Source organism: Macaca mulatta, chromosome 8 (assembly GCF_049350105.2).
Source record: "Macaca mulatta isolate MMU2019108-1 chromosome 8, T2T-MMU8v2.0, whole genome shotgun sequence".
Classification (NCBI taxonomy): domain Eukaryota; kingdom Metazoa; phylum Chordata; class Mammalia; order Primates; family Cercopithecidae; genus Macaca; species Macaca mulatta.
In genome coordinates this window covers 2,493,743-2,517,579 of record NC_133413.1, presented here as the reverse complement: position 1 = coordinate 2,517,579, position 23,837 = coordinate 2,493,743, and the positions used below count along the sequence as shown (strand labels likewise).

The following is a 23,837-nucleotide window of genomic DNA, read 5'->3' as shown; positions in this document are numbered from 1 at the left end:
GAAGACCCCGCCTCACGGCGGTTACAGGAAGACCCCGCCTCACGGCGGTTACAGGAAGACCCCGCCTCACGGCGGTTACAGGAAGACCCCGCCTCACGGCGGTTACAGAGAAGACCCCACCTCACAGCAGTTACAGGAAGACCCCGCCTCACGGCGGTTACAGGAAGACCCCACCTCACAGCGGTTACAGGAAGACCCCGCCTCACAGCGGTTACAGGAAGACCCCACCTCACGGCAGTTACAGGGAAACCCCGCCTCATGGCGGTGACAGGGAAGACCCCGCCTCACGGCTGTTACAGGGAAGACCCCGCCTCATGGCGGTTACAGGGAAGACCCCGCCTCACGGCTGTTACAGGGAAGACCCCACCTCATGGCGGTTACAGGAAGACCCCACCTCACTGCAGTGACAGGGAAACCCTGCCTCACGGCTGTTACAGGGAAGACCCCACCTCACAGCAGTTACAGGGAAGACCCCACCTCATGGCGGTTACAGGGTGGGAGATGCATGGCCTGTTCCAAGACCGCACCTCACCACGGTTACAGAGAAGACCCCACCTCACAGCAGTTACAGGAAGACCCCGCCTCACGGCGGTTACAGGAAGACCCCACCTCATGGCAGTTACAGGGAAGACCCCGCCTCATGGTGGTGACAGGGTGGGTCTGGACTTTCACGTCGTTCCCTGCAACTCTGACACAATCATCAGCATCACGGCCTTCCAACACAGACAAGATAACCCCAGTGTTTCTCTATTTAGCCCCAAAGCTGAGGAGCACAGAAGGTCAATTTAGCTTGTTCCTGAGAAGCGACGGTGAACACTTAAAAAGTTTGATTCTTCTTTTCTGTAGACATAGAAGCTCTTTTAAATATCCCTGCATTTGACCCAAAGTTCATCTCAGATAAAGAGCATGAAAAACAATCTGACACCAGAGCCAAAGACTCAGAATTGAGGTCAAACAGCCTCACCCAAAACAGAAACAAAAAACAAAAAACACGGAATCTGTATCGACAGGCGTCAAACAGCCTCCTCAGAAAACAAAAAACCCTCACTACAGACAAAGACAGACATTTGGTTCTATTTCTAAACGCTGATTGATATTATTTTTAAAAGCTCCCTAATATGCGTGTCCCAGGAATTCCGAATGTCTGCCTGGCTGCCGTGATGTGGTCAGGGTGATAGTGAATCCACAGTCCTGCACGTAAGCCGGGGCTGTTATTTTCTAACGCTGATGAAAAACACGGCAGCCGCTTCGAAGCTGATGCGCAGGATTCCCAGCTGCTCCCAAGCGCGATCGCTCTACAACACGGGGCGCAGCCCGGGGTGCGGCCGCAGAGGGAGTGTGGATGCTCTTTCTAGAGCAGCAGTTTGACTCAACGGTAAGTATTTTCAGTGTGAAACATGACTGTCTGATGAGAGAGAAAACCAGTGTGCACACGAGTTCAGCACACAACCTGAACCGGGCCTTCCCAGCCCTCCGTGTGGCACTGGGATGGGAAGCAGCCCTGGGGTGGGAGCAGGGATGTGAGATGCTGGGAAGGGGAGAAGCCCCACCTGCGTGCCGGGAAAGGCTGCGGCCGCGTGACTGAAATGCTGGCCCGGCTTCTGGAAGGGCTCCTGTGATGCTGGCCAAAGCTTGCATTTAATAAAAAGGGCAGGCTGGGCGCAGCGGCTCATGCCTGTAATCCCAGCACTCTGAGAGGCCGAGGCGGGTGGATCCCCTGAGATCAGGAGTTCGAGATCAGCCTGGCCAACATAGTGAAACCCTGTCCCTACTAAAAATACAAAAATAAATAAATAAATAAATAAATAAAATAAAATAAATGAGCTGGGTGTGGTGGCGGCACCTGTAATCCCAACTACTCGGGAGGCTGAGGCAGGAGAATCACTTGAACCCGGGAGACGGAGGTTGCAGTGAGCTGAGATCGCACCATTACTCCAGCCTGGGCAAAAAGAGCAAAACTTAGTTTCAAATAAATAAATAAATAAAAATAAAATAAAAAATAAAAATTAAGCAGGTAAAAACCAGACGTGAATGTTTTAACTGGTTTCAAAGTACCCAGGAACTACATAGGACAGTTAAGTTCCAGAGAGCGGCTTTCCGTTGCATTTTCCAAGCAGTCTGCCCATCGGCATCTTTAATTTTACATAAGAAAGTTGACTGCCACAGTCACGAGATCATGCGGTCATTTTCCGATTCCAGAGGCTGTGGTGAGTGCCGCTATCCAGGCGTCCCCTGCCCATCCGGAAGCGCCAACAATGACCTAGAACAGGACAGCAGGGTGTGTTCCAGACAGGGCTGGGTCCCGGGAGCTGCAGCCCACGGAGGTCTGCTGGGAGGTGGGAGGCGGGGCAGCTGAGGTGGTGAACGGTGATGCAGCTGCACAGTGAGGTTGGTCAATGGGTTACAAGCGTGAAGTGGGACTGACTGCACGTGAGCCGCTGCTGCATGGCCACTCCGTTGGGAGCCACCAGGGCCTTCCGTAGGCAGCCACAGAGAGACGCACTTCCTGCCCTGGAGGCTGGGAGGGGCTGGGGGTGTAAAGGACACCATCCAAGTTCATTCAAATAACCTCAGAGACAGAACAGTGACTGGAAGAAGCAAATACGTCCCTCAAGTGTCGGAGGAAATGCTACCAGGGGGATTCACCCTCTGCTCTTCCCAGTCTGGAATACAAACCGAAGGACAGGCCAGGGCCACACAGGCTGCCGAGAGAGGCTGTGGCTCCCAAGTCCTCGGTCTCGTTCCTTAACTCACCATCTTGAGTCCGGTTTCATTGGTGTAGTCCCTGGTCTTTAGAAAAGTTACACTGGTTTTTGTTGTTGTTGTTGTTTTTTAATGGAAATTTTGGCCATTTTATTTGTTCACATAGTTCCTGGAGGCTCTGTATTCACTTGGTGGAGACTCAGAAAAGTGCAATTTACCACGGGGTCTCAGCACTTTTCCATAAAAAATATCCTCCTTTGAACATGCGGGACAGAGCAGGAAACATCTGCCCGGTGATGTAACCTACTGCAACTGCTCACAACCTAAAAGCTGAGGCGCCATGAACCCACTTGCCGTGAACTCTGCTCCTTTTTAACTTAGAAAGGTCATGACTGCTCTAACGAACGTGCATGTTAATCACAGGCCTTCATCAACCGTTAGTCTGTGTCGAACCTGATGTAGCTTATGTGAAAGAACGCAAGCTAAATGGTTTTCAGAACTGAATTCCAAATAGAAGGAGTAAAGCCAGGTCCTTAGCTACAGATTCACGGAGTCCCCAGGGGCCAGCAGGCTGAGACCCCGAGGAAGGAAGGAGGTTTCATCACGCCATGTGAACTTATACAAAAGGCAGGAGTTATAGTACAGTTTGCTTATTTCAAATTTTGTTGTTTTTCGCTTGGCAAGTCTTCATGTGCAGAAGCTACCTGACTTTTATATTCCAGCAATAGCACAAAAAGATAATTTTATGTCTTGTTGCCACACACACACACACACACACACACGAAAACCCATTTGAGCATCGTCATGAATACAACTCGAGAATGAAGGTTTTGTGTGTGTGTGAACAGAGCACAGCGGACATGTGTGGGCCTCCAGGAACCATGTTGGATGGTGAGGAGAAGAACCCAGGAGTGGTGACGGCCCGGCGACCTCAGCGTCCGTGCGCTTCAGCACCGCATGAATGTGCCCCGACCGGAATGTCTAAACACAGTGTGGAATGCCATAGTGCTTATTTCTATGAAATATGAAATACTGGCTGAAAGGCAAAGACGACGGGACAGAGGAGACGAGAGGAAAGGACTCTCTGGCTACTCATTCCGTCTGAGTCACAAAATGCAACGAAAATCAGAATCATTTCAGTCTATGCCGCACCGAGGATCTTACAGAGAATCACGGTTGGAAGCATCACAAACAAAGCTGAACTTCTGCTGTCACCGAGGTCGGCTCTAACCCGTGTACCCTTCTCCTACTGAGGAGGCCACGGTGGCCACAGACCACAGCCTTGGAGCAGAGAACTGAATGTGGGTAAAGCAGTCAGTGTTCCCCAGAAATCAGTGAGGCTGGAGCTATTTCAAACTTAGTACTGAAATGCTGGAGAACCTGCCAACTATGGGCACAGCGCTCCATCTGGACAGATGCATGCGTTTGCTTTCACGCGGGTCTAAAATGCAGACCTGACTCTCTGTGCAGGAATAAGACCCATGATTCAGGGGCCCCCGGAGCAGGGGGCTGAGAGCACACACTGTGGCCGTGCAGAGTCAGCCCAGGATGTTAGAGGGGCCTGGGAGGGTGGGCGCCAGGGGACGGTGGCTCTGCAGAGCCCCACACATCTGCTGGCACCAAGTGAGAGGCTTGTGGTGGGCTTGGGATGGATCCATCATGAGCTGAAGGGTGACAAGTACCAAGGAAGGGAGACTGAGCGCCCAGCCACAACTTCATCATCCAAAACACACAACACAGGCAGCTGCGATTTAGCCAGAATCTGCGACCTGAGCAGCCGGCAAGGGCTCTGCATTCTGTTTCTGGACCGGTGCAGGACTGTGTTGGGTGCTCTATGCTTGGAGGGAAGCAGGATGATTCTGTCTTTCTCTTCTACGGAGTAGACAGTATCTAAAACAAAACATTAAGAACCTGCCATACAGGAGTGGCTTTCGAACAGCAGCAGCAGGGAGGCGGGCGGGAGAGGCAGCTGACAGTGGGGTGGGGTATGCAGACGGGGGGCGGGGATGGGTGCTGACAGTGGGTGGGGTGCTGGGATGAGGGGGTGGGTGCTGACTATGGGGTGGGGTGTGGGGATGGGGGCGGGGGCGGGTGCTGACAGTGGGTGGGGTGTGGGGATGGGGGGTAGGGGTGAGCCCTGACTATGGGGTAGGGGGTGGGGATAGGGGGCAGGGGTGAGCCCTGACTATGGGGTGGGGGGTGGGGATGGGGGCGGGGATGAGCCCTGACTATGGGGTGGGGGGTGGGGATGGGGGCAGGGGTGAGCCCTGACTATGGGGTGGGGGGTGAGGATTGGGGGGTGAGCCCTGACTATGGGTGGGGTGTGGGGATGGGGGGGTGGGTGCTGACTATGGGGTGGGGTGTGGGGACGGGGGCAGGGGTGGGTGCTGACAGTGGGTGGAGGGTGGGGATGGGAGGTGGGGGTCAGCCCTGACTATGGGGTGGGGTATGGGGATGGGGGCGGGGTGAGCCCTGACTATGGGGTGGGGTGTGGGGATGGGGGGGTGAGCCCTGACTATGGGGTGGGGTGGGGGGATGGGGGTGTGGGTGCTGACCGTGGGTGGGGTGTGGGGATGGGGGCTGGGGGTGAGCCCTGACTATGGGGTGAGGTGTGGGGATGGGGGGGTGGGTGCTGACTATGGGGTGGGGTGTGGGGATGGGGGCGGGTGCTGACAGTGGGTGGGGTGTGGGGATGGGGGCTGGGGGCTGGGGGTGAGCCCTGACTATGGGGTGGGGTGTGGGGATGGGGGGGTGGGTGCTGACTATGGGGTAGGGTGTGGGGATGGGGGCGAGGGTGGGTGCTGACAGTGGGTAGGGGGTGGGGATGGGGGGTGGGTGCTGACTATGGGGTGGGATATGGGGATAGGGGCGGGTGCTGACAGTGGGTGGGGTGTGGGGATGGGGGCTGGGGGTGAGCCCTGTCTATGGGGTGGGGTGTGGGGATGGGGGTGGGTGCTGACTATGGGGTGGGGTGTGGGGATGGGGGCGGGTGCTGACAGTGGGTGGGGTGTGGGGATGGGGGCTGGGGGTGAGCCCTGTCTATGGGGTGGGGTGTGGGAATGGGGGCGAAGGCGGGTGCTGACAGTGGGTGGGGGGGTGGGGATGGGAGCGGGGGTTGGGGGGTGGGGATGGGGGCGGGGGTGGGGGGTGGGGATGGGGGCAGGGGTGGGGGGGCGGGGGTGGGGGGGTGGGGATGGGGGTGGGTGCTGACAGTGGGTAGGTGCTGGGACAGGGGCGAGGCTGTAGGCCCCCAGAGCGCAGCCTTTCCTATCCTGCTTTGCTTTTCATAGCCTGGGCGTGAGTGCTGTTGGCTTTTATTAAATCGTGTGCAAGGGTTATTTTATTAAAAAATCAAATTCAAAATACAGACTCCACTCACACTGGCCAGAGCCTTCCCTTCATTAGGAGTTTCTTTCTGATCCTAACCGGAGAGGGATAAACACCAAAGATCCTGCGGGGCCGCTGCATTTCCATGGCCGCTCTCGGAACTCTGGAACCAGGGTAACCGTGGGCTGCTCCTCCCCAGAGGGAGGCCTGCGCTGCAGGCAGCCGGGGCGGGATTGGGAGGCTCAGGGGCTGCAGCCCACAGGAGGTCGAGGGGAGAGGTTTTTCTCGCAACGCCCTCCTCACCTCCCCTTGTGTACAGAACTTTGAACACACGGACACTCACTGCCACGTGAGAGCTTTGGCAATTACGGATGTGACTTGGTTCTGTCCCAACAACGACAGCCCATTCCTGCAGCAAACATTTGCTCCAGCAGCGAGTGCTCCAAAGAAAACACAAGGTCTGCAGCAGAGCGTCCGTCTGCTTTCTAAGCCACGGGGACTTAACCATTTTGGTTCTCTAAATATAAATCTGCATGTTACATAAACCTCCTTTTCCTTTTTTTCTCCTCCTTTTCCTCCTTTTCTCCAACAAGAGAAATCTCCTGGAGTATTTTAACAATGACTTGTACAGTTAGCCCCTGAGAAACGAATGGCTATCACGGACTCACCATGCACCAAATATATTCACCCTCCCACCTCCAATGGGAGTGCGGAGGGGACGCAGCGGCCCCGAGGAACATCCTCAATGCCTCCTCATCCTCCTCATCTTCCCCTTGTCAAAGGACAGCCTCACACCCGTTCTAGAACCGGACCCCTAATCATTGTGGTTTTTTTCAATGTATCATAAATGGCCCGTCATGGACTGATTGTATCTCCCCAAATTTCGATGTCAGCCCTGCCTGCAGTGGGATGGTACGAGGAGGCGGGGCTTTGGGGAGGTGATTAGGGTCAGATGAGATCATGAGGATAGGGTCCCCATGATGGGATTAGCGCCCTTACAGGAAGCGGAGGAGACCCCAGGGCTCTTTTTCCACCACATGAGGCCCCAGTCAGAAGGCAGCAACTGCAAAGCAGGAAGCAGATCCTCCCAGAAACCTGCCCTGCAGGCACCGTGCTCCTGGGCATGCAGCCTCCAGAACGCGGAGGGGCAGCCTCTCTGGCTTGTAAGCCTGCCCACCTGTGGCGTGTATCACAGCAGCCGAGGGGCACCGAGGCAGAGCCCTTACTTCATGCCTTCCCCTTAAAACTGCAAACATCTTCCAATACTCACCAGCAGGCAAAGAACCAAAACAGCCCTTCCATGGAACCCAGTGTGGCCCCAGGCTACCCATGAAGGAAGCCAGTTGGGCCCCTCCTCATTTCTTTTCTCCACACCCTGCTGTAGGATGATCCTTCCAAAACTCAATGTGTAACGGCCTCCCTCCCTGCCCAGAAACTTCAGTGATACCCACCAGCAACGGGGCATTCACAAACAGCCTCTCCCCAACAGCCCCGCCAGCCGCAGGGAGGCCGCCTGTTCTGCCATCTTCAGCCTCAGGTCCCGGCTTCCCCAGGGCCTTGTTGTGCCGATAATGAGAAATCGTCTCCCACCCGCTTTGACCTATAGAGATGGCACCGCCACGTGGCTCCTCCCAGCACGTGGCTCCTTCAGGGGCCTCTGTGTCCTGCACCAGGAAGCACTAAGGTGGGCTGACGGTGCTCCGCACCCCCATGCCCATCCCTGGGCCCCGTCCCACCCCCTTACCTGGCAGCATATTGTGAACAGGGGTGGCGATGTTGATGTCCTGCAGGTGCTTGAGAGTTTCCGTGTGAAAAAGGCGGAGTGTGGACCCCGAGGTGAAGGCAATCCAGATGCCAACGCCGGCCACGGCCATGTGGGAGATCACCATGCCTTCCTCCTGGTGGGCCTCCAGCTGACCCTGTGAAATCGAGAGAAGGTCAAGTCTGCTGGCCCCACGGAGCGAGTCTGACTGGGACCTGTTGGGTCCGTGTGGTGTCCAGCTGGAGCGCCATTCAGTGGCTGCAACACAGCAGCAGGCTTTGCTCCAATCACAGGCCTCCCCAGCAACCGAACACCAGCAACCCAACTGCCTGCCATTTTAATCATCCTGGCTCCTTCATGAGCCCAGAAAACGGCCACTCTGAAGACACAGGCATGGTGTACCTGCCGAGGGGCCCAGGCCACTGAGCTTGTGTCCAAAAGGAGACACGGGCAGGCAGACAAGAGGCACAGGAGGACCCGAACCATGGGGACTGATGGAGGAGGCTGATCCATTCCCCCAGGCCCATCAGAACCTGCCCAGAACCTTCCCTGAGGTCTCCAGGCTGTGGCGTGGGTCCCCACCGCCTGCCTGCAGCCCGACCCTGGTTCTGAGTCCATGCCTCCTCTTAGCTCTGCTGTCCTGGACAGGCGCCTTCTGCTTCTCCATGCAACCTGGTCCTTCTGGAGCTTCCAGGCTCAGCTGCAGCCCCACAGCTCCAAAAGTGCATCCCAGCAGCCTGCTCTGAGGGTTCCCACTGGTGCCTGGGCCTGGGCCCTCGTCACCCCGCAGCCAGCAGGGGCTGCTCACACAGCGACCCCCCGACGTGGCCTCAGGGGCTGCCTGGCACTCAGGCTCTGTGGAATCAGTCCCAGGAGAACTGTCCCCGCCCTGCCCATCAGGGATTGCAGGGGGCAGCAGGGGTGAGGGCTGGGACGAAGCTTAGAGACACTGTGTGCCCCAGGAACCAGCAGCCTCACAGCTCTTGAAATTAAAGAAACTCACGATCCTGCCCAATTATCTAAAGTAAAGTGATGAAACTCATAAAAACCCACAGAAAACCACCAGACTGACATCTCCGCCCTATGAGTTGTCCCACAATCTGAGAATAAGAGAAAAGACGACGGCCCCCATGGTGGAGACTGCTGACTCCACGCACATGCCCCATGGCACCAAACCCCATCCTGCAGCACCAAGCTGCACCCAGAGCCCACTGGGCAGGAACTCAGGGATGCGACTTCAGTGGTTGGCAGATCCCATCTCCCGTGGTATTGCCTCTTGTTTCAGTTGAGATTCCATCAGGAGCGGAGGGTAGAGGAGGGCCCCAGCCTACACAGGAGCATTGCAGGGCCTGAGAGCGATGCCATCTGAGGAGGGGACTGTGTCCTCAGGCTGGGCACGCAGGGGTTGGGGTCCCAGAGAGGCGATACGATGTGGGAGGCTGGGGTCCCCAGGGAGGGAACACGGTGCGGGAGGCTGGGGTCCCCTGGGAGGCGACACGGTGCGGGAGGCTGGGGTCCCCAGGGAGGCGACACGGTGCGGGAGGCTGGGGTCCCCAGGGAGGCGACACGGTGCGGGAGGCTGGGGTCCCCAGGGAGGCGACACGGTGCGGGAGGCTGGCCCACACGGCCCCAAGTCCCATCACTGTGGATCTGGCGCGGGCTCCACATCTGACTGTCCGCCCCCTGGAGCAAACTGGAGCCCCCCAGGTCCCCTGATATGAAGTGAGGGCCCTGCTTCTAAAATGCCCATTCTAGAGTCAGTCGTATAAATGCCTCTTGCCATATGCCCGTAGTTTCCTCATAGAAAATTTCTTCGATAATCACAAGTTGAATTTAAATATTTGTCAATGGGAAGGAACTGGTGCTCACAATTGCGAACGAGTCTGCGTCACTGACTTGTGACTTGGTTCCTATGCAGAGAACCCAGCTCCTACCCCTCAGCGGAACACGAATCTCGCACACAAAGATCCCAAGTGTTTTATGAACTGAAGCTTCACAGGCTCTTCACTGTCTAAACGATCTGGGCTGTGCGGCGTGGGAGAAAGAGCATCTGCCTGGGGGTTGGGAAGTCTGGATTCTCATTCCAGATGGTTCTAGCGCGGGTGCTTTTGATCCCTCCTCCCTCTGACTTGGCCTCCTGCGTGACAGAGGAGAAGGCGTGCAGGCCCACACTCCCCTGACACTCCACCTCCAATCCGGCCTCCTCCTGGCACTGGCTCCTTCCTGCCCCGCCCCTCGCCCTCCTCCTGGCACGGGGCCCTGCCTCTCCTGGCTTCTGTCATTCAGCCCCAAAGCATGTACAAGTCTCACTCATCTTAAATTAAAAAGAAAAAGAGGGAAAAAGGAAAGGAAGAAAAGCCGTGTTCCCCTTTCTGGCTGGGCTGTGCGGTTCCCCCTCCTCCTGCCTGTGCTAGGCAGGCCGCTCCTAGCAGCCATCGTTGGAGACAGCTCCTCCACCTGCTTCAGGCTGACACCTGCTAACTTCCCAGCTACCTCCAAAACTGCCACCTCCTTTTGAAAATACTGAGCTATAATTCACATATCATGAAGTTCACCCTTCTATAGGGTGCAATTCTGTTTTTTAGTATATTCAGAAAGTTGCCAACCTTCACCACTCTTGAATTCCAGAACATTTCATCACCCTCATGCCCCCTTCCCCAGCCCCGGACAACCACTCATCCATGTTTTGTCTCTGGATTTGCCTGTTCCAACATTTCATATAAACAAAATCCTACAACATTCGGCCTTTTGCGTCTGGCTTCTTTCTCTGAATTTGGCGTTTTCCAGGTACATCTACTTGGTGGCGTGAGTCGGGGCTTCCCTCCTTTCCATGGCTGAATCCAGTCCCTGTGTATGAAGGAACCACATTCTGTTTGTCCATTCACGAGTTCCTGGGCATCTGGGCTGCATCCGCTTTTTGACTATAAATAACCCTGCTATGGTCAATCGTGTCTACATGAATATCAGGTTCTTCTGAATCTACACCTACGACTGGAAATGCTGGGTCACCTGGTCATGCCATGAGTTACTTTCTGAAGAAATCACAAACTGTCTTCCCAGAAATTGTACCATTCTGCATTCCCACCAGCAAGTAAGAGTCTCCCAGCATCCTCACGTGCTCTCCCGTGCGTGCTGGCTCCACTGACAACATTATTCCTGCCATCCCAGTGTGTGACAGACACAGCGCCTCATTGTGGTTTTGCGCCATGATTCCCTAACAAGCAACAATGCTGACCATCTTCTCGTGTGCTTATGGGTCGACTGTAAATCTTTGGAGAAATATCCATTCAGTTCCCTTGCCTTTAATAGGGTTAGTTTTCTTTTTATGAAGTCCTAAGAGTGTGCTAGATGCTCTGCATACCAGATCCTTCTCACATGAGCTGTACATATTTTCTCCCACTCTGTGGGTTGTCTTTTCACTCCCTTGATAGTGTCCTTTGAAGCAAAAAGGTTTTAATTTTAATGAAGCCCAAGGTATCTTATTTTTCCACATTGGTTGCTTGTGCTTGAGGTGTCAGATCTAAGAAACCACTGTCTAGTCCAAAATCATGAGGATTTACTCCTATTTCTTTTAAGGGGTTTATAGTTTTAGCTCTTACATTTACGTTTTAATTCACTTGAGACAATTTTGTATGTGGTGTGAGGCAGGGGTCCAGCTTCATTCTTCTGCACATGGATACCCAGTTGTGCCAGCAGCACCTGTTGAAGAGGCCATTCAATATTCAAATGGAATAGTTTTGGCACCGTTGAAAATTTTGTGACCACAGATGCATGTGGTCTCCGGTCTGTGTCACTGATGTATGTGTCTGTGTGGTAAAATCTGAAATTAGGAAGTGTGAGCCTCCAATTTTGTTGTTTTTCTAGATTATTTTGGCTCTTCTGGATCCCCTGCACTTCCAGATGAATCTCAGGATGTGCTTGTCAAGTTTTGCTGAAAAAAAAATTAAAAAGCAGTGGAAATTTTGATAAGAATTGTGTTGAATCTGCAGATCCATTTGGGGACTGTTTTCTTCTTAACAATAGTATGTCTTCCAATCTATGAACACAGGATGCCTTCCCATTTATTTAGGTATTCTTTAATTTCTTTGAATGATGTCTTGTAGTTTTTAGTGTATACATCTTGCATTTTTTGATTAAAAATTTCTCTAAGTATTTTTCTTTTTGACAGCGTTATAAATGAAGTTGTTTTCTTTGTCTCATTTTCAGGTTGTTTGCTGCTAGCGTACAGAAATTTAATTGATTTTTGTATACCGCTCTTGTGCCCTCTAACCTTGCTCAACCTGTTTATTAGTCAAGTAGTTTTACTGTGGATTCCTCAGAATTTTCTACATACAAAAGGATATCATATGCAAATGCAACTTTACTTCTTCCTCTCATCTGAGTCCTCCAGCTTTTTTCCCTTGTCTAATTGCTCTGGCAGATCCTCCAGTACTACTTCGAATAGAAATGGTAGAAGCCATCCTTGTCTTGTTCTTGATCTTCAGGGGAAAACTTTTCTTCTTTAACCATAAAGTATGATGTTAGCTGTGAGTTTTTTGTAGATGCCCTTTGGCAGGTGGAGGAAAAGTCACTTTCTAGTCTTAGTTTGAGTGTTTTTATCATAAAAGGGTGATAAATTCTGTCAAGTACTTTTTGTGCATCAATTGAGATGATCGTGTTTTTCCCCCCATTATTCTGTTAATGTGATGCATTCCACTGATTGATTTTCACATCCTGAACCACCTTTGCATTTTAGGAATCTATCTCATTTTTCCAGGGTACACAATCCTTTCAGTATGCTGTTGATCTCACTTTGCAAGTCTTCCGTGGAGGATTTTTGCATCCATGCTCACAGTGGATACTGGTCTGTGGTTTTCTTGTCGTGTCTTTGGTATCGGGGTCATGCTGACTGCAGAATGAGTAGGAAGTGTTGCTCCCTCCTCGTCAGTATTTTTGGAGAGTTTGGGAAAGAGTGCTGTTAATTCTTTTTTAAGATGTTTGGTTAGAATTCACCAGTGAAGCCATCTGGTCCTGGGCTTTTTGTTGTTGTTCAGAAGTTTGTGATTACTGATTCAATTTCCTTACTAGTTTTAGGTCTATTCAAATGTTCTACTTCTTCATGATTCAGTTTTGGTAGTTTGTGCCACTCTAGAGTCTGTCCATCTCGTCTAGATTATCTAATTTGTTGGCCACCTGCTGCCTGTTTCACGCACAAGTCTCCATCATAGCTGGTTTCTTGAGCCAGTTCAGAATAAAGCAGAAATTACTCCCTGGAATACTGTTTGGGGCAGAGGAAGGCGACTTCCATAGAGAGGATTTTAAAAAGCAAAACAACCAACCGTGGCGTATGAGGGAACTCTGGTGTGACTAGAGAATAGACGAGTGACGCTTCTTTCTTTCCTCGGGCTGTTGACTCTTTCACAATCACGATCCGAACTTCTGGAAAGATGATTTTAGAAAAACCAAACCCTGCCGGGCGCGGTGGCTCACGCCTGTAATCCCAGCACTCTGGGAGGCCGAGGCAGGTGGATCACGAGGTCAGGAGATCAAGACCATCTGGCTAACATGGTGAAACCCTGTCTCTACTAAAAATACAAAAAATTAGCTGGGCATCATGGCGGGCGCCTGTAGTCCCAGCTCCTCGGAAGGCTGAGGCAAGAGAATGGTGTGAACCCGGGAGGCGGAGCTTGCGGTGAGCCAAGATCGCGCCACTCACTCCAGCTTGGGCTACAGAGCAAGGCTCCGTCTTAAAAAATAAATAAAATAAAACCAAACCCATGGTTTGTTGGGCCTCAGTCCCAGAGTTTTTAACCCAGCACAACCTCCTTGGTTCTAGTACCCAAGCGTCTCACACCCCATTACACTTCTGGCAAAATACTCTTCTGAAAACAAATTTTGACATCTGCTCCACGCTGAAAACCCTTCAATGGCTCAGCACTGTCTGCAGCAAAAGTGCTGTTTAAAAGAAAACTACACAGAACTCTGCTCCAGGAAGTCAAGTCAAAGGCGGCTGCCTCCAGGGGCATGGGGATGTCTGCACTGCCCATGCTTCCCCCCAACCCCCGTGAGCCGAGCCAGTGACAGGACCCAAGCTCTTCGTCCCCTACTGCGCTCGCAGACCCACCCTCTGAGTCCAGCAGCCCCTTGGGGACCAGTAGTCTCGAAGCCTGATGCATCTCTCCCCTCTCTGAGGTGCCATCCTGGTTTTTCTCTTAGTGAATCCCTCCTTACCCTCGACCAGCCAGCTGCACGGGCACCATCCCTAGGCAGCTGCCGAGAGCCCTGTGCCTACAGGGACGCATGCCTGGCTTGACACTTTGCTGCTGCCGTTGTGAAATTCATAGTAACTGTGGGATGCGGGGCCCCTGGATATCGGCTCACTGGGCCAGCCTGAGGCCCGGAGGGAGTGTTGCCCCTGAAACTTCCACAGCGCCCTCACTCACGCTGGCAGCCCAGCCGTCCTGGGACGGAGAGCCGGGCCTGTGTTGTCAATGTCTCAACCATCTGTGGTTGGTTTGTTTTTGCACAATGCTAGGTACTTGGTGAATATTTGCTATGTTTCTGCTGGAGGACAGATTATATGGATGTTACCTTAGCACTGATGTTGGGCATGGCTTCTCCTTTCTCTAAGCCTTGGTTCTCTGAAAACAAGAACATTGGGCCACAGGATCTCTAAGTCTCTGTTTGCCTTGAAATTGTGTGATTCTGAAGGTGTCTGAAAGAAAGTAGGCTACGGATTCCACAGCGTTTGGGGGTCTCTGGGGACCGACATTCCAGAGTGTTCAGGGGTCTCTGGGGACCGACATTCCACGGTGTTCGGGGGTCTCTGGGGACCGACGTTCCACGGTGTTCGGGGGTCTCTGGGGACTGGGACTCCAGTGTTTGGGGGTCTCTAGGGACTGGGATCCAACAGTGTTCGGGGATCTCTGGCCTCTTCTGCTGACCTGGGCCTGTTGTTTTATTTTCTATGTTTAGATATAGGGTCTCGCTATGTTGCCCAGGCTGGCCTTGAACTCCTAGCCTCAAGCAGTCCTCCTGCCTCAGCCTCCCGAGTGGCTGGGATTACAGGTGTGAGCCACCGCGCCCGCTTAGGCCTGTTTTGTTGCCCTGTGTCTCTTTCTACACAATGACAAGAATTAAATCCCTATGAGAAAAAATGCATTGCTGCAGAAAATCACTATGTTGCACTATTTAGGTCATCTTTAATATCTCACCTATTTTATTATTTCATTCTGTTTTTCCCTTCAGTAGAGGATGGGGGCAAGAAAACATTTTCCTCTCTTTCTTTCCTTCCATCTGTCTTCAGTCAAAGAGCACTGCATGTTGTAGAAACTCGAGAGTGAGGAAGAAGAGGTTTGCACTTCAAGCAGCTGTAGTCATTCAACTGAAAGGAGCTGTGACTCAAGGTTCTAAGCAACAGACCTGTCCAGGCAATGCCCCCCAGAAATCCAGAATGATTCTCCCTTTCCTAAATGTCAGATCCCTCAGCACTACATCCGTGTTCCTAACACTATGAGATTTAAACAGCAATTGGACAAACCCAGGGTAAAGGGCCATTTGCAGTTGGGGAAGAAGAGATACTTCCCCTCCCCTAAAGTGTCCAGGGGACTGTGACCGGCACCGTGCGGCGGCTCAGCATCCACGGCATGTCTTCCCATCTGCTCCTGACGGCGCTGACAGGCAGGTGGGTGCCCCCTGCTACGTCACGGGTGCTGCACCAAGCACCTGGCTCGGCATCTCCACTGGTTTGCCCGGTGCTGCTTTGTTACGGTGCTAGAGCTGGGACGGGGGCCGACCACCCCCACTGGTAACCAGGCTGGCTCCTCCACCGGCCCAGTCACTCCAGGAACGCCGAAGACTCAGAGCCTCGGGTGCCTTTTTCTTCCAAATACAGCTGGCGTCTCCCAACCCGCTCAACCCAAGCTCAGATCGCAGGCAGCTCCCAGGCTGGCACTGTTCTGACAGCATATGGTCATTCGGGACGGATCCCCCCGCAGCTGCTGCCCCCGCCGTCAGCAGGGCGGACGCACACCCGGGGCTCGGATCCCGCAGGCTCAGGTCCTGCGGGCTGCACCCGCCCCTGGCCACAGTTTCCCTGCACAACGGGAACGGCAGGATGAACTTCATGTTTTCAGAGAGAGCAGATTTTTGCTTCTTTCTAAAAATGCATTTAGTTATTTTGGTACTGAAAATGCAAGGAAACAGCCCTATATCTGGATCCAAACACACTGCTCCTGAGTCTTCGAGATTTACAGCATATAAATTAAAAGCAGCCTGAGAAAGGGGAATTACCCCCAGCTGTCAGCTCAGACAACCGAGGCCCAGGTAGGTGGCTGATCCAAGATCACTGGATACTATATGGCTGAGCTAGGATGTAAACCTTGTGCTTCTGTAATACAGTTGCTGGGATGGCTGTACTGAAACCTTGTGCCTCTGTATTACACAGTTACTGGGATGGCTGTACTGAAACCCTGTGCCTCTGTATTATACAGTTACTGGGATGGCTGTACTGAAACCCTGTGCCTCTGTAATACACAGTTACTGGGATGGCTGTACTGAAACCCTGTGCCTCTGTATTACACAGTTACTGGGATGGCTGTACTGAAACCCTGTGCCTCTGTATTATACAGTTACTGGGATGGCTGTACTGAAACCCTGTGCCTCTGTAATACACAGTTACTGGGATGGCTGTACTGAAACCCTGTGCCTCTGTATTATGCAGTTAGTAGGATGGCTGTACTGAAACCCTGTGCCTCTGTATTATAGTTACTGGGATGGCTGTACTGAAACCCTGTGCCTCTGTATTACACAGTTACTGGGATGGCTGTACTGAAACCCTGTGCCTCTGTAATACACAGTTACTGGGATGACTGTACTGAAACCCTGTGCCTCTGTATTATAGTTACTGGGATGGCTGTACTGAAACCCTGTGCCTCTGTATTATACAGTTACTGGGATGGCTGGACTGAAACCCTGTGCCTCTGTATTACACAGTTACTGGGATGGCTGTACTGAAACCCTGTGCCTCTGTATTACACAGTTACTGGGATGGCTGTACTGAAACCCTGTGCCTCTGTATTACACAGTTACTGGGATGGCTGTACTGAAACCCTGTGCCTCTGTATTACACAGTTACTGGGATGGCTGTACTGATGGGGTACAAGGGCTGTGGACAAGCTCAGGAACGGTGCGGGCCTGCCTGGCAGCACTAGCTAATCCCTGGCTCCACGCAACACTGAAGGCTTCTCGTTCTCTGGGCATGTGAAATAAGAAGTGCCAGATGGATATGAAAAGTAACAGGTACAAAACTGCCAAAATTCATCTAACATGTACCCTGACCTCCCTGTCCAGCTATTTTCCATCCCTGTCCAGCAGGCCGGGTCTCGAAGGATGTGGGGGAGGCTGTGTCAAAAACAGACACACATACGGGAATGCTATTCACGATCCATGGCAGAGCGTTGGCCTCCAGGAGGCTCAGGACCCAGGTCCCATCTTCACCTTGCCCCAGTGTGGACCTCGCATCCCTAACCAGACCCAGGTCTGCAGGGGCCAGCCGGAGGGCCCTTTCCTGGCTGAAGACGGCATTAGCCCGCATCCCGCCGTGCCTGCCAGCCAAAGCGGCATCCACGGGGCAGCTCAGGAGCCACTTTCCCTCTGAGACGACAGAGGGCGCAGCCTAGGCACGTCCTGAAACCGGTCTCATGAGGGTGTGCTCTGAGACGACAGAGGGTGTAGCCTAGGCACGTCCTGAATCTGGTCTCATGAGGGTGTGCAAATGCGATTCATGAAATAACCAGCAAAATGTCCTAAAGTTCCTAACCCGGGGAACTGGTTCATCCCTCCTAACGATGGTCTAGACGAGTATTTTCAGAAGCTCTTAATACCGTTTCTTTCTGGATTTGTGACGATCTCATCATTAGAACGTCTTCACAGCCTTCAAAGAGATGAAATTAGACCCCTCGCCCCAACTGAAGACATTCTTTCCTGTGACCTTTTGTGTGAGGATCAAAGGAATTTTTTTTTTTTTCTTTTGAGACAGGGTCTTCCTCTGACCCAGGCTGGAGTATAGCAGTGCAATCTTGGCTCACTGCAGCCTCGACTTCCTGGGCTCAAGTGATCCTCCCACTTCAGCCTCCCAAATATCCGACAGATGTGCACTACTGTGCCCAGCTAATTTCTATGTTTTTTGTAGAGATGGGGTTTTGCCATGCTGCCCAGCCTGGTCTTGAACTCTTGAGCTCAAGCAATCTACCCATCTTGGTCTCCCAAAGTGCTGGAATTACAGGTGTGAGCTGCTGTGCCCAGCCCAAAGGAATTTTCAATGATGAGTTGGTCCATTTTTATTGGCTGAAAACACACTGTTGTTATCCCAGTTTGTTTAGGGACAGTGGGGTCAAGAGATGGCCATGAACAGACAGTAAAAAAGTAAGAGCGCAACCTCATAATAAATGCCACATATGACATGACTGAAAACTGCAAGTGTGAGGGGAAGTATGTAGCCTTTTCCTCATCACTTCAGGAATGTCTATCCAACCGCACACACACACGCTGGCACGTCACACAGCCACTGACAACAGCAGACTCGGGTGGGCTCACCAGGCACCGCAGCCTCCCTGGGAGTGAGCTCGGACAGCGTTCTGCAGCCTGCTTGCCCACATGTGCCCCTATGGGCATGCATTTAGGAACACCCACAAGGAGAGTGTGGGCCTCCTCCCGCTGCCTGAGTTCACCCGCTCCGTGGGGCACAGATGACCTCATTTCCCCAGCTCCTCCCATCCGCATGCATTTAGGACACTCCCAAGTGTTTGTGATGCCAACAAGACTGCAATGGACAAGCTCCTCTGTAGAGTGGATTTCTCTAGGGTGGGGAGCCGCCGGGAAGATGTTATGAACCCCAGTGCTAACTGGTAACAGGTGAGTGCCCTCCAGAGGGGTTGCCCTAAGGCCCTGTGGTCCCGAGGGCCCTGTGCCCCACATTCCAACTGGGTCACACTTAGCGTTTACCTTCTGTCAATCTGAAGAAATGGCATCGTGAGGACCAGTGGTTGCTGGGACGGCGGGAGGGAGGGCTGAACAGAGAGCAGAGGATGTCCAGGGCAGTGAACCCACTCTGCGCGATGCTGTAGTGGTGAACAATGCTACGATACATTTGCCCAAAACCACAGAACCGCGGCACCAAGCATAAGCCCCTGGTGGACCCTGAGTGATGAGGGACTGTGGACCCTGGCCAATGATGTCAGGCCCCTCTGAGTGGTGAGGGACTGTGGACCCCGGGCAATGATGTCAGGCCCCCCTGAGTGGTGAGGGACTATGGACCCCAGGCAATGATGTCAGGCCCCCCTGAGTGGTGAGGGACTGTGCACCCTGGCCAATGATGACAGGCCCATGCGGGCTCACTGACTATAACAAACGCACCACTCCAGGACGGGGCTCATGGGGGGGTCGGGGGGGGGGGCTGTGCGTGTGTAGGGGGAGGGGTACATGGAAAATTCCACACTTTTCATTCAATTTTGCAGTGAACTTAAAACTGCTCTAAAAATAAAGTTTATTAATAAAACAGTGCCTTGTTTTAACAGGCAATGTTAGTTGCTAATGAGCCTAAGTTATATGTGTATGAGTTTATTGTTTATTTCTATTTCTTCTTCTGAGAGTTGCCTGTTCATGTCCTTTGAACATCTTCTATTGGGTTGGTTATCTTTTTCGTAGTTCAATAAGAAATCTTTGTATTTTAAGAACATTAATTCTTAGTCATATATACAGGAAATTTTTTCCCAATTTTTCCTCCATAAGTATTTGATACACATATTTCAATGTGAAAAAAGTTATTAAACTGTACCATTTTATTTATTATGGTAACGTCTGGGTTTGTGGCATGTTTGGAGAGGCTTTCCCCATTGCAAAGTAATAAAACTATTCTACTGCTTTTTATCTTAGAGGCTTATAGTTTCGTTTTCATGTTGAAATTCCCATGCATCTGGAGTGTTTAGAAGAGGAGAGGGCCAGCGTTTTCCAAATGCCTGCCCACTTATCTCCTGATTCTTTGGTGAATGATCCATTTAGCCCATTGAATTTAAATGTCACCTCAATCAAATGCGAATTTTCCCTAAGTCTTGGAGGACTCTATAGGTTCATACTGAACACATTTCTTAAAGCAATGTTTCTTTTACTTAGCAGGTAACCAGTGAACACAGCTAACTGGTTAAAAAATGGTTAGTTGAATTTTCTTGCTAATCTCGTCTTTCTGAGCAAAATCTAGAAGGGATATTCTTTTCCTTTCCCTTTTTTTTTCTTTTTTTTTTGAGACAGGGTCTTGCTCTGTCACCCAGGCTGGAGTGCAATGGCAAGAATTCAGCTCAATGAAGCCTGGACCTCCCGGGCTCAAGTGATGCTCTTGCCTCAGCCTCCCAAGTACTTGGGAGTACAGGTGCGCACCACCACGTCCAGTACCGGCGCGCACTGCCAGACCTAGCTAATTTTTTTATAGGGACAGGGTCTCACTTTGTTGCCCAGGCTGGTCTGGAACTCCTGAGCTCAAAGGATCTCCCAACCTCGGCCTCCCAAAATGTTGGCATTACAGGCGTGAGCCACCGTGCCCGGCTAGAAGGAATTTTCTTTTAGCACGTGGCCACAGGCAAGAAGTCTGCTTTGACTTCGGCACTGGAAGTCAGCTGAGCTGTTTCTGAAACGCACCTTTTCTGCGCTGTGCAGCCACCTAAGCGACTCACCTCCACGGCATGAGTCTCCACGCTGATGATGAAGACTTGACCTCCAGAAGCCGCCCACAAGGTATCTTCCATCATGAGCAGACTTCTAACTGGCAGGACGCCTAACTCGATCACTTTCTGAGGTTCTGAATCCCAGGATCCATCTTAAAAGAGAATATTTCATTTCATTCAAGCTGTTTTCTGTACACGGGAACAGGAAAATGGGGTCGCACATCACTTTAAATAACTGACAACCGAAAGCTCACCCCCAGTGTTAACGCTCGTGCCTGGTCCTGGGTGTGTCCGGGGGTTCACAAGCTGACACCCGCCCCGGTCAGGCCGTGGTGCACAACGGGGAAGCACAGACAGCTGCGGGGCAGGCAGCCCTCAGGATCCCCCCTCCCCACTGCCTATCCCTTCCGTGTGTGTCCCAGACAAACCACTCATTCACCCTGAATCTCAGCTTCCTTCAGGGTAAGATCGAGACCATCCTACCACTAGCCACAAAGGTTGTTTCAAAAATTAAAAATGAAATAATGCGCGTCCAAAGCTCAGCAAAGTACCCAGCATGCAGGTGTTCAGTCAATACTACCGTTTACAATAATAGTACATAAGATGATTCGGTCATCATGAAAAGGAACTGCATTCACAGTATAACTGGGGAGATGTTACATTTCCCCATTAGCTGTTTCCGTTCTAACATGTGCCTTGCTCTATACTGCATCACGAGGAGAGGCCATATATTCACAGAATACTTTAAGAAATCAAAATTGAAGTAAATGGAATTCCTTACTTTTGATGAGTTTGTTCCCTTTCTTGAAGGCTAGAGTCACATGAAATATTCTGGTCTGAAAATATTTCCAAAGATCTACTGACGAAGTCTTTCACACTTTATATCAAGTATGAGTTGCTAGCTTGAATACCAATAAAAATTATTTGAGGCAAGATTTACTACAAACTTTTAAAGTGACTAATGTAATTATCCTATAAATAATTAAAATGAATTCTTCAATTCTCAATTTAACCATTAATTAAGCCATCGACCTTAAAAGTGTAACTAAATTATTAATCCATCAATGCCGTCGACTTCCTAATCAAATAAACATGCTTCACTCAGTCAGGAGAACAGCCTCAGTTCTTATCTCCTTGCTCCAGATTTCAAGCACTGAACCTTTGAATACAAAACAAGTGTCTGAAGCGGAGGTGTGCAGTCACTAAAAGACAATTATGCAAGCTTTGACTTTTGTGGCATACTTTTAGTTATGATTCAACGTTAATGGAAATGCTTTTATGTTGCAATTAGGCTAAAAGTGTTGCAGGGTAATTATTAGCCTCAGTGAACACAGGCCTGCTTTTCATTTGCAATATCTGCACAGGGCCCATTGTATCATTATGTGATTAAATATGCACATGCACCCATGCACAACGCACATGCAAGCACACACACAAGTGCACATGCCATATGCATACACACACGTGCACGTCACACACATACACACACACGCAGGCATGCACATGTACACACGCACTCACCCACAAGTATGTGCACCTGCAGTCACATGCACACATGGACACACACATGTGCACATGTATACTCAAGGCACACAAACCTGCCTGCACACACACATATGCCCTCCCAATCACGTGTGCATACACACATGTGCATACATGCACACACACCTGCTCACACATGCACATCCCCTCACACTCCTGTGCATACACACATGTGCATGGGCCTTCCCATTTGGTACTCATAGCCCTTTAAAGCACTGCACACTGCAACCTCCAGAAATATGTGGGTTCAGGGCAGAGCTACAGTTTTCTCTGACATTCACACACTCTGAAGGGCATGGAGTGGCACAAGAACGCAGGGTTTTGAATCCTAGGTCAGAGCTCTCTCTATCTACTGCCCACTGTGCTTGGATCCTGGCTGTCCGGTGTGGCTTGGCAGTGTCCTACCAATAGCACAATTCCTTTGAAACAAGAACTCCAAGATCAATGACAGGATGGCCTACTTCAGACATTTTGCTTGGTTAAGGTTTAACTTCCAACAATTGAACTTTGTTCTCTGAGCACCTGGGTGGGTCAATCTGCAGTGTGGGCTTGTCTTTCTTGGGATGACTTCTCCCTGCGTATGTGCCCCAGGCCAGAGCCCTCAGCAGGCTGCCCACATCGCAGCTGGACCCAAGCACACGCTAATGACGTTTTGAACTAACACTTAAAAATCCGGAAATTGCCCACAGAATTTCAGATTTTTAAGTCCCTTGAAACATCAGAGCCCTGGCAACAGTGAGGGGCTGGGAAGCAGCCTCCTCCTCCCTCTGCACAGGCCGAGGCCTCCAGCCAGCCACGTTCCCCACCACCAAGAACGAAGTGGCAGGCTATGCGCTTCTGAACAGGCTGCCTCGCACACTCCCACACGGTACGCCCGCCAGCGCTCGGTGAGGAAGACGCAAAGCGACACGTTCGGCAGATCTCAGTTACAGATCATGCAACGCGTCTGATGAGGCGAAAACACAGCCCAGCACAGGGCTCCGCAGGGGACGGGACAGCGATGCAGACAAGTAAGAGGCTGGAGAGATGCTCGCTAGTAAACCCAGGGGAAAAAAGGGAGACATAAGCATAAAATACATTTTATGTAATACAAGTGTGATTTCTATTCCATTTAATAGAAATGTGATTTCTATTCCATTTAATAGAAATGCGATTTCTATTCCATTTAATACAAATGTGATTTCTATTCCATTTAATACAAATGTGATTTCTATTCCATTTAATAGAAATGTGATTTCTATTCCATTTAATAGAAATGTGATTTTTCCATTTAACAGAAATGTGATTTCTATTCCATTTAATAGAAATGTGATTTCTATTCCATTTAATACAAATGTGATTTCTATTCCATTTAATAGAAATGTGATTTCTATTCCATTTAATACAAATGTGATTTCTATTCCATTTAATAGAAATGTGATTTTTTCCATTTAATAGAAATGCGATTTCTATGGCATTTAATAGAAATTAGAAGAACAGAAAAAAATCCAGATTATGTGAAAAAGTCCTATCAATACACATTTCTCCACGAAGCTTCATGAAAGAGTTGAGTGCAGAGTGATAGGAACACAGGCAGCAGCAGGGAGGTGGCCTCCGCCTACCGTGGAGCAGAGACAGGATGGGAAAGTCGGCCAAGGAGGCTGGCAGAGGTTATGACAACAAATGAATGACAAAGCAGGACTGGAATGGGAGAGCCCCGCCCCAGGACACACAACCGTCCATGGAGAACTGAAATCATGAGGCCAAGTGAAGAGGGGGTGCAGACCGGAAGCCAGGCCGAGGCACCCACCGGAAGACAGGGAGGCAAT

General features: G+C 51.2%; 1 protein-coding gene and 1 pseudogene across 21 annotated transcripts in view; one reads left to right on the top strand and one right to left on the bottom strand.

Annotated features, from left to right (window-relative positions):
- ARHGEF10 (Rho guanine nucleotide exchange factor 10) overlaps positions 1-23,837 on the bottom strand; it is a 145,152-nt gene that overhangs the window by 8,452 nt on the left and 112,863 nt on the right. For all 21 annotated transcript variants that reach the window (XR_013397029.1, XM_077942906.1, XM_077942912.1 and 18 more), the window contains 2 exons: positions 20,497-20,639; positions 7,775-7,949 (listed from right to left, as the gene is read on the bottom strand). Coding sequence is in view for 20 of the 21 variants with exons in the window: in XM_077942906.1 (XP_077799032.1) it covers positions 7,775-7,949; positions 20,497-20,639 (318 nt within the window). In the remaining variant the exon portion in view is untranslated. The remainder of the gene's footprint in view (positions 1-7,774; positions 7,950-20,496; positions 20,640-23,837) is intronic.
- On the top strand, positions 15,350-16,265 carry LOC144330667 (uncharacterized; annotated as a pseudogene).